This window comes from Triticum dicoccoides, chromosome 1B (assembly GCF_002162155.2).
Source record: "Triticum dicoccoides isolate Atlit2015 ecotype Zavitan chromosome 1B, WEW_v2.0, whole genome shotgun sequence".
NCBI classification, from domain to species: Eukaryota; Viridiplantae; Streptophyta; class Magnoliopsida; order Poales; family Poaceae; genus Triticum; species Triticum dicoccoides.
Window position 1 is genome coordinate 7,977,432 of NC_041381.1, and position 10,914 is coordinate 7,988,345.

At 44.0% G+C, this 10,914-nt stretch overlaps 1 protein-coding gene across 1 annotated transcript in view; it reads right to left on the reverse strand.

Annotated features, from left to right (window-relative positions):
* Positions 1 to 5,385: 5,385 nt before the first annotated feature.
* Positions 5,386 to 10,914, reverse strand: part of LOC119315179 (disease resistance protein RGA2-like) — a 13,132-nt gene continuing 7,603 nt past the window's right edge. Inside the window, exons 3-4 of the mRNA XM_037589852.1 lie at positions 5,705 to 8,120; positions 5,386 to 5,605 (exon numbers count right to left, since the gene is read on the reverse strand). Coding sequence (XP_037445749.1) covers positions 5,535 to 5,605; positions 5,705 to 8,120 — 2,487 coding nt within the window. The 3' untranslated portion in view covers positions 5,386 to 5,534. The remainder of the gene's footprint in view (positions 5,606 to 5,704; positions 8,121 to 10,914) is intronic.

Genomic DNA, 10,914 nt, shown 5'->3' on the forward strand with positions numbered 1-10,914 from the left:
ATGCGATTCGGGCTTGTGGCGGGACGAATACGCCCATTTATCTGTGACAGATCCGACAAGGTTCGCAGTCCTCGGCATGGCCGAGATCCCAGCCCCCAAGCCCGAGGTGTCCGAGCAAGGAGTTCGGCACTCCGGAGTAGTGACACGGCATAGACGATGAGACGAGGTGAAGCCTGCAGGAAGCGGGACGATGACATCGGCACACCGAAGTGACCACGTGACGCAGTCGAAATTCATTACCTGCACATATAAAACAGTGCGAGCAAGAAACAATAATAATTGAGAAAGGAATTTTTGGCATAAACAGTCAGGTTAGTTTGATTAGGGCGCCAAGAATCAGTTTGACGAAGTGGCAGCCCGGAGATGTCGATGCAGGCCACCATGCGCGGGACGACGTCATCGGCATGGTATGATCCGAACTCATTGTGCGGAGGTGCCGATCGGCGCAGTGGCTGTCAGCCTGCTTGTTGCATCAATCCAATCTCGATGGACATAAAGCAACTGGTAGTGCTAGTTGTATCAGGGAAGCACATGAAAGCGAGACCATTAGTGACAGTGTAGACGGCCTCCAAGCTTAATTAAATAATAGAGAAAATAAAAATCAAATCTCTCTGTGACTGCACACTGATATTGTTCTGGCGTGATTAGCGCATACTGGACGACGGCATCGGATTGCCGAGGTGGCCGTGTGACGTAGTTAAGGTTGATTATTAGGAACTGCCAGCGCCCGACGAAGAGCTGAATTAAATAGGAAAAAAATAATAATTAAATCTCCCTGCTGCCATGGAGCCAAGTCCCTGCTAGGGTATTGCTTCCACACTATCTCTTCGGCTGGATCGCATATTGGTCAGATTAAACCCGGAGCCGATGTCGGCCTGATCCGAATACAGCCATTGGAGTAACAGGACTGTCCCGAAGTGCTATATAGTTTCATGTATGAGAGGTGACTAGGTGAACCATCACGTTACCAAACCTTGATGGATGTGCACAACCAGTAACACTAGTTGATTGCAGCACCGTTTGAACAAGAAGTAATAAGAGACTGCTGGATTTAAAAAGAAAAGGACAAGAAATCTCCCTGGGCTCATCTTGCAGAGTTGAACTCTTGTCGTTTAGGTGCGTTGCTCAGCAGTACCAACTCCGCGCACCTCGTCAGCCGTGTAGAGACGTCGACACAGGTCAGCTCGGCGGAGTGGCAGCATGTGCGGTAACCATGCCATGCAGTGCGAATTCGCCTGGCAGGTCGAGCTGTGGGTGCGGCGCCGGCCGGACTATCAAAGAAGCCGGCTGGATTGGAACTGACCAGACCAGCACGTCGACCAACAGATCAAGTTGTAAACCTGTCGTAGAAAATCTACGCAGCAAAAACCATACCAATAGGCAGAAAAAACATTATGTGAAAAGTAACATATAAAACGCATATAATTTGGAAAAATAGAACCCGATTTCTCTGTTCAGATAGTGAGGCATGGATGAAAAAGCCTTCGAACGGAGTTCTTCACTTGAGATATACTAGTAGTCTCCATGAATTTGATCTCTCCAGGCGTTTTGTGCTTCACGTACTAGCTCGGATTGAAGGTAGCAGCTATGTACTAATTAAACATAGATGCAAACAAGATTAGTAGTACTTTCCTAGGGCCATGCAACAACCGACCAACAGTAGGATCGCTGCCTTTGAATAACTAGCAAAAGAGCCCGTGCGTTGCAACGGGACAGAAAAACACACACGTTCTTAATCCAATAACCACGACTTGAGATCTTGATACATAGACGTTCTTTATTTTAAAATTGCATCACATTTGTGTTCCCGGCAGTGGTCTCAATGCTCACACAACGAAAACGCATTTGAATGTGATCAATCCTAAGGCGTCTCTCTCACACACATACACACACACACACACATACACACACACGCGCGCGCGCTCGCACACACACAATCACTGAGAATAAGATGAGAAAAATGTTGTTTTTTCCCATGAGTTTTTTCAGAGTTGGCATGCGTGGTTATCAATGTTTTTTTCCCTCTCAATCTGGTTTTAATGTGTGTTTATTTGCAATTTGGATCGCCGCCAGTGCGGGAAAAAACCCAGACCGTGCACTATAGATTATGTTTGCATCCAAATTAATAGTTTAGAAATACTTAATAGCTAAAAGTAACAACATATTTGGATTCTACACATTTTTCTAATCAAATTTCATATATAATATGTTAAAATCGGAGTTACTATTTAAAAGATATGGATAATTTTGTTTTAGATAAACTGCGGATTGATTAACCGAAAGGTCAGGGGGTTTTCTGGTAAAACACAAAAAAAACGATTCGTATGACTTAAATATGTACGGCGGGTTCATTACCTAAAATCTCAGGGGGGTTTCTGAGAAAACTAAAAAAACGGTTCGGTATGACTTAAAGATGAACTGCGGGTTAACTTCAACAAACTGCAGGGACTTTTTTGCAAATAAGGGTGACGGACGACAGAAACCCACCGTGCTTTATTATTAGGTAAAGATAATATAATAATAATAAAAAAAAGACAGCGGGACATCCCTTCATGGCGCTCCCTGAGAAGAAAACTTCCGAGCTTCATGCATGATCCTGCTTATATGCGTTCGAGACTGGGCATTGCCCGTGGTCCGAGGCCAGAGCTTGTTGCTGGGACGCGGTCTCCACGATCCACGACCGCGCACGTGTTTTGATGCGCGCGATCCATTGCCCGCGAATAAATTCTTCTGTTCGATCTGATCGTTGATCTCAATTCTATCGATCCGCGACGAACACCCAACAGGCTTTCAATGAAAGCATCAATGTCGGTTCAATATCCGGCGTATCTCGTAGTAGGGGTCCTAAGCTAGCCGTCTTGGAACGATGGTAACATGGACACGGGATTTTACCCAGGTTCGGGCCCTCTTGATGAAGGTAAAACCCTACATCCTGCTTTTGATTGTATTCGTATGGGGTATAGTACAAAGTACATGTATCTACCATGAGATGATAGTAATGAATATGAGATTGTCTATTGACTAGCCTGGCCTCAGTTTATATAGAAGAGTCCTTGCCTTGAGCGCCAAGTCTTGTGGAGTCTTCCTTGTATGCGGCAGGGGTTGTCCGAACTGGCCCATGAGTATACGGCCATGGGGGTCCTCGGCCCAATCCAACTGACCGGGAGACGACATGGTGAGTACCCCTTAGTCCAGGACACCGTCAGTTGCCAAATCTACTCGTCGACCCCCGTTCATCTGTCAAACAGGCCCTATCGAAATCTGAAAAGGCACTAAGCGAGGTAGAAGAAGAATTGTTTTTGGAATGTTGGCGAGTGTCGAGTGATAATTGGAGCTGCTCTCTGTACGGCTATTGATGTCCTGTTATCAGCATGTCAGTCGTTGCACTAGCTGAGATGAATTTCAATGAATTTTTTAGCTTGGTTTGGTATCCATGTCTCTTATCAGTAATTCAGTGTATATTCGCATACCAGAGAAAATAAGACACCATACAGAGGGATTCATAGATGAACATGGTGAAACAGAGCATGCCACCGCCATTAGCTACTCTCAGAGGAAGGCTTCACTCGGATTAAGCAATTACATAGGAATGTTTATGCCGACCAGAACATGGCATCGGCTAGGGTTCAACCCCATATAGCAAAGAGATAAGATGTTCCTGCCATTTGGCTTACACGACTTTATATAGCCAGCAACACTAAGGGCCTCTTTGATTCGCGGGATTTTGAAAACGCAGGAATAGGAAAAGTATAGGATTGGAGTGGCATGCTCACTTGAATCCTATAGGATTAGCAAAGAGTGTTTCATGTCATGGGAAAAACAAAGGAATTGTAAAAAAAGGTTGGAGTGGATGTTGGATTTCCTATGAAATGTAGTACAAAAGATTCCATAGGAAAAATTCCTATGGCATTCAATCCAATGAATCAAAGGACAAATGTAGGAACAATTCCAAAGGATTTCAATCCTTCAAATATCCTACAGAATTCCTTTGAATCAAAGATCCCTAAACTAGAGAGAAAGGAGACCAACAGTAGGCGCTTGTGCTCCTTTGGATCAGAGATGCACGGTGACGCTGCGGATGAACAGTATAAGTGTCAATTTCTTCAGATCTTTAGACTTTAGGAGTTTGCCAAGGTTGGGTCCTGACAGGCTTCAAGCCTCTCGGCCTTTGTATGGCATGCACTGATCATCAGCTCCAGGAGAAATTCCGGCTGGATCTAGATGATGAGGAGGCTACACATTTCTTCCAGGATAACGTCAACCAGAGTGTCAGCGCTTTGTTCCCTCAAAACGGTTCAGACCATCCATAGATGGGCTCAGTATTGGCAATAATTGTACTCCCTCCGTCCCAAAATAAGTGACTCAAAAGTGAGTCAACTTTGTACTTACAAAGTTGACTCACTTTTGAGTCACTTATTTTGGGACGGAGGAAGTATCTCTTTGTTTGTACATCATGGGTTATTAATCCATATATTTCCTTGCCGACACACTTCTAACTCACTGGCTGGTCAATATACCTGTATTTAACCTGGCTCTTATGAATGTAAACAGAAGACAATATCTTGTACTAGTAGAGTGCTTGGTAAAGCCTGGGAATGCATAGAAACTATCTATGCATGGAAGCACAGTTGTCATAATCACGATCAAACGGTCAAACAATTAGAGCTCTTACGCATAGGGCCCACCTGTCATAATCACGATCAATTGATAAGCACTCAGCGTTTTGGGTTTTTTGAAACAGCCAACCCTATGTTTGGTAGTTATCTGAGAAAAATTAAAAACCGGTAGTTTTTTGGAACCATACCTGCAAAGTAGTAGTTTTATGCTATTTACTCGTTGTAACGCATTAAACTAATCTCATAGCCTGAATCAGCTTCAAATTATGTGGCGTCGTAACAGACAATAACATTGTGACATATGTTGACGTGGAATGATAGGGGTCTCGTTACCGAGAAGGTGTTGAGACCTCCAAAAATCTTGTGTTTGAAAATCTGTGGTGTGGTAAATGCATCTTGTATCCATGATGCCAAAAACCCGAAAAGAAAAAGAAATGGTCGGCAAACAATGTGTCATCCGAAACTAACCTCAAGATGCCCATGCCATGGGAAGAACGTGAAGGCCTCAAGAAATCAGAAGCAGGGAAATCAGCAAATCAGCACACGGAAGAAGAAATCAGAAGCAGAGAAATCAGAAAATCCGCACACGGAACAGTCGGTTGCATAGGTCAGCTAGGCTGTAAAAGAAAATGAAACAGAAACTAGAAGAAAAAAAAGTGTACTGCACTAGAGAATTTATATTTATGATGAGCCCTTCAAGAAGTAGTTGTTGCAAGTTGAGAGATATGGCATAAAGAAATGAAAACGCAGCATCGTCCTTCGTCTTGCAAACAAGGAAAAGAGAGATTGGCATATCACGGCACTAACAAGCTCAGACGATTATTCGTAAGCAGTAATAAGTAATTCAGTTCCTTCGCATACATTACTGATTAAATGCATAGCAGTAATCAATCAAATTGAACGGTACTGGCAACATTATTACTTATAGATCAGACCAGTCCCATCTTTCCGAGAGTATGCCTTCAAACCAATCCGTGGACGAGCACGCACTAGCAAATGGATGAACAAACATAACAAGAGGGGAGTTAGCAGCAGATCGTCAATGAAAACTTTTGCCTTTTTTTGGGATACGAAATGAAAAATCTTACCATATTGGGGGGAGATATGTTTTATGGAAATGTCCTTAATCATTTGAAAGTTTGCATGTTCCTCGGTTCGACACTCGTTCATGAACTTATCATTGCAGTGACGTAGACGAAACACTTGAAGAGACTTGGGCAGTGTTGGAAGGAATTCAATATGCAAGCAACTACTGATCACCAGTTCTTCGAGCATTGTAAGTTTCTTCAAGTTGCTTGGTAAGGTGTCCCAGCTGCAGTTCTCAAACATGAGCACACGAAGATGAGGGAAAGCCTCACCAAGTTCAGGACCAGGTCCACGTTGGCTGCAATCAAAGAAACAAAGTTCTTGCAGGGCCTTTGGGCAAACGTTCTGCGTACCCACCATCCAATCTGGGTATCTCGAACCTCCATAACCCCAGATCTGCAGTGTCTTAAGCTCAACGGGAGGGCAGAGGCCCTCAAGTACCTCTGCATCAAGTTTTGCATTGCAACTTGTACGCCACTTCAAACACAGTCCAGTAAGCAGTCCCTTGTCAGCTAGCTTGGCTTCGACCGCGTCCTCCTTGCTTTTAACATTTTCAAGCTCATCAATCCACATTTCGCCGCGAAGCTTGTTTAGGTCCCTCAGCTGATTTATCTCATACCCTGCTTCTTCCTTCCTTACTTTGAAGCATCCAAGCTTTTGGAGTGAGATCAGCCTTCCCATGTTTGCAAATTCCCCGTGGCCGCAGATTATGTACAGCAAATTGGTAAGTTTACTTGGCGTGCTTGGTAAAATTACCATGCGTGAAGAGTCCATCCTGAAACCAAGATACCGTAGGTACTTTAACTGACCAATAGATTCTGGGAATGAGAAACTGTTGTCCGGGTAGTCCTTGTAGTCCTCGTACATTGCACTAGAGAAAGCAATGATCAGTACCCGCAATTTCAGCAGCCTCTTGCATATACTGTTGATGACCATTTCCTCAACTGGTGTATCGCTTTTAACGATGTAAATGATGAGAGTGCGTAAGTTTTTCAACCGAAGGACCTTCTCAGTAATCAATTTTGCATCATAATTCTGAACAAAAAGATGGCGGACCTCGACATCTCCATTCCAGTATTCTCCTCTCTGATTCCTTTCATTCTCGATTCGGAAGCAATCACTCCCGACAACCTTGTCCAACAAATCATGCAGCAGATCATGAATTGTAAAGCAATCATCACGCCCCCTAGTTGGTTCCAGAAACGAGCATGAAACTAACTTTTGAACATAGCCCTCAGCTATATCTTCCATTTCCTTGTCCTCTATTGCACTGGGCTTTACAAACCCTTGCGCTATCCACAAGCGAACTAAGTGCTTTGTTTTCAAGTTGGTTTTTCTGGGGAATATAGTGCAGTATTCTAGGCACCGCCTGATGTCCATAGGAAGCTCCTGATAGCTCCAGCAAAGTGCATCCCAGGTGTCAACAGACTTGAAGCGCTTTGAAGTCTTTTCCCAAAAGTCAATTCCATTCTTTGTCCGAAGCTGCCCTGCCACTATTACTGCGGCAAGAGGTGATTCTAGTAGCTCTTTTGCAATCAATCGCCCAAATTCTCTACGTTTTGCATCTTGTTTTTGATCTCTTTCAGGATGCAGGGCATAATGCATAAACATCTCGTAGTACTGTTTTTCATCTAAAACAGGCAGTTTAGTAATTTCATCTCTACACAGAACTCTAGCTGCCTCTTCTGTCCGAGCAGTCACCAGGATTTTGCTTCCTTCCTTCCCGACATTGAGTGGAGACAGTAGCTGCTCCAGCTGTATGTCGGTGCTGTCCTCTACCCAGAGATCATCCAATATCAAGAAGAAACGTTTGTCACGCAATGATTCCTTCAACTTCTCTCTCAGCTTCTCACCATGCAATGATTCCTCCGACTTCTTTTTCATCTTCTCACCAGGCAATGATTCCTCCAACTTCTCTTTCAGCTTCTCCTCATCAGAAATATCGGCGTGTGGTTCTCCGATAATATCCTTCGTTGCGGCTATATCCTTCAGCATGTCCTGAAATATACCATCCACACTGTATGTCTTGGACAGACGGACACACATGATGGTCTCAAAAAGGTTTTCCTGCTCCTGTATGTAATCTCGAGTATAGCGTGCAAAGGTAGTCTTCCCAGACCCTGCAACACCATGTATGCCAATCGCTGAGTAACATAGATTAGCATGAGATCTGGCTGCTGGCTTGACAAGCTTTTCCACGATCTCCTTAAGCAACCCCTCTCGACCAAATACCTTCAAGTCCCTACCAGTTCTAATGCTGTTCCTGGTCAGGTTGTCAATATCTTCGCTCTCTGTTGCGTTGCCCAAGAGTGGTGACTCTTTCACATGACTGACGGTGCTTTTTACCTTCTCTATTATTTTCTTCAAGTTCCATGTTGAGATAGCAGTAAGAACAAAATCTAACGCAGTGCGATCCTCCTGAAAGGAGAAAAAAAAAGATCTATTTAATGAGAAAGCGGGCTTAACGAATGTAATTTATAACTAAATGACCATGCATAAGAAATATGAAAAAACTTTGGTAGAACAAACTGATAATGAGGAAAAAAAACACTGACACTACTGGAATTTTCCTATACGCCGGGTGTTCGGCTCTTTGCCGAGAGCCAAATCACGGGCACTCGGCAAAGGTATAGACGCCGAGAGGCACTCTCGGCAACCGTGGCTTCACAGCAACTAGCTAGCGTTGGCGACATAGAATCACGACGAACAAACTACAAACGGCTGAGACGCCGAGAGTTCCACACGGCAAAGAGAAGCCACGTGGCAAGCCCGTTCGCAACTGACGGCACCGTCACTCTCTTTACCTATACCGAGCGCAATGATGATACGCTCGGTAAAAAACATGTCACTGAAACATTCAAACCTGACATGTGGTCCCGATGGGCCCAGTTATTAGTAAAACTTTCAAATTATTTGTTAATTTTTCACATAGGAGAATATTTCATACAGTACACATCACAAGGGTCAAACAATATTCCAGTAGTTCCACCTCAAGTTGGTGGAGTTGGGGAACCAAACCAAGTGAAACTTTCTGTTGTTGATGTTCCCACTCTGATCTCCAAAACCGCGTGAAACTTCATGTTATGTTGATGTTTGAAACTCTTCCTTGTGTGTGCTTGAGAACTATTGCATCTTGTGTGTTCTTGAGACTTGTTAACTTGTGGTAGTCGAGTGTGCTTCACAACTATTGCACCTTTTATGCATCATTGCTTCGATGTGGGATGTGCTTGAGAAAATTATTGCTTTTTTGTGCAGTGCTACTCATATGTGAGATGTTTGATGTGGGATGCGCTACATACTGTTGCTGTATATGTTTTGCTGCAGGGATGAAACAAAAAAAAAGACTGTTGGAAAAACTTTCCCGAGTGTGACGCTCGAAAATATAACTTTTATTGAGCGCGCTCTCGGTAAAGACTCTTGAACTGAATCAGGAAATAATCTTTACCGAGCGCACTCTCTGAAAAATGTGCCAACCTGTACAGCCTGACATCTTTACCGAGAGTGGCAGAGTCTGGGAAAAAGGTATAAGGTTTGCTGAGAGTGGCTCTCGGCAAACCACAGACTCGGCCTCTCAGGTGGCAGCCACGTGGCTATTTCCTACTGGTTGTCTTTGCCGAGTGTTGCTCTCGGCAAAGATGGCGCTCAACATAAGCTGCGGGACCAGGCTGTCCAGCGTTCGACATGTAGCAGTTTCCTATTGGCTCTCTTTGCTGAGCATCTCTCTCGGCAAAGATAGCGCTCGAGGTATGCCGCAGGACCAGGCTGTCAGGCGGTTGACTCGCAACAGTTTCCTATTGGCTCCCTTTTGTAGGAGATATGCCCTAGAGGCAATAATAATATTATTATTTATCTTCAAGTTCGTAATTAATGTTTGTGTTCCAAGCTATAACTACAATGATTCTTGAGTCTGCAATATCCACGAGGCTGGAGGGAAACTCATGTGCACGTGTGGAATAATAAACGGTTAAATGTATTTTTAGTCATGCCTCTAAGACTAGCTCAAGTGTTGCATGATGGTCCTGTTTTCCTGATCGTAGGCATGTCTATGCCGGCAATTTTAAGGACATATTGTTAGGAGAACACTTGTGTTGAATCAAACCAATTTGATGTTATTCTATGAGATTCATTTGTCACAAGCTAATGGTTAATAACAAAGAGAAAGTTGAGTATCGAATTCCTTCATGCTTGATTCATGAACTTTGGGGTCTTTTAACCGTCATCCGTAATGGGGTGGCTATTATGGCTGCTTACGGGTTTACAGAAAAGTATGACAAGTAACTTGATCGCTCAAGATTGGGATTTGCTTCTCCGACAATGGGAAGATATTCTTAGGGCCCTCTCGGTGTTGCGGTATCCATCATCGTCTGGCCAGACACAATGTGATTTGATCACAGGGATATCGGAATACAGAAACAAGAGAAGAGAACAAAACCGGTAACTAGGTAACTGGCATAGTGGACAAGTTGTTGATCCACGGGGATGCCGATAAATCTCACCTCGGATATTTGTAACATATCGTTAGGCAACAGGAATGGTACACGGCAACTAGAGGTTCACTCGAATAATTATTTGTGTGGGTATAGAGGTCAATATATGGGTGTCCACGGTTCTGCTATTGATTACTGATCGGAAAATGTTCCTGTCATGACTATATTTCACCGAACTTATAAGGTCACACACTTAAGGGTCATCTATCTGCTAAATACAAGATAGGGAGTCCGAGAGAAAGTCACCGAAAAAGTTTCAGAGACGACGAAAAAGTTCCACAGAGAAAACCGAAAGTGTTTCGGAGCTACCGAAATTGTTTTGGAGAAAACGAAAATATTTCGGAATAAAACCATCATACTGAAAATGTTCCAAAGAGTGTTCAGAATAATATTAGAGGGTGCGGGAAATGTTCTGTGACCTTCTGGAATTTTCAGAAGAAATAGTCGCGGAAAATATCTTGTCCCAGCGTGAGGGGACAAGATCCCACGAAACGTGGGGGCTGTTTTTGGCCTGTTTTGGTGGCGGCCCCTTTTAGGCGGCAGCCCCTTGTGGCTGGATAAAAGTGTTGGAGGGAGCCCCATGGTGGGGGCAGCCCCCACAAACGGTGGAGCTGGTTGGGAGGGGGTGGGGCCCCATGGACAAGGGAACTTGTTTTCTCCTTGTTTGATGGGAACATGTTTTCCTTGTTTGGTGGGTGCATGTTTTGTGGGCTGAAATTTGAGCC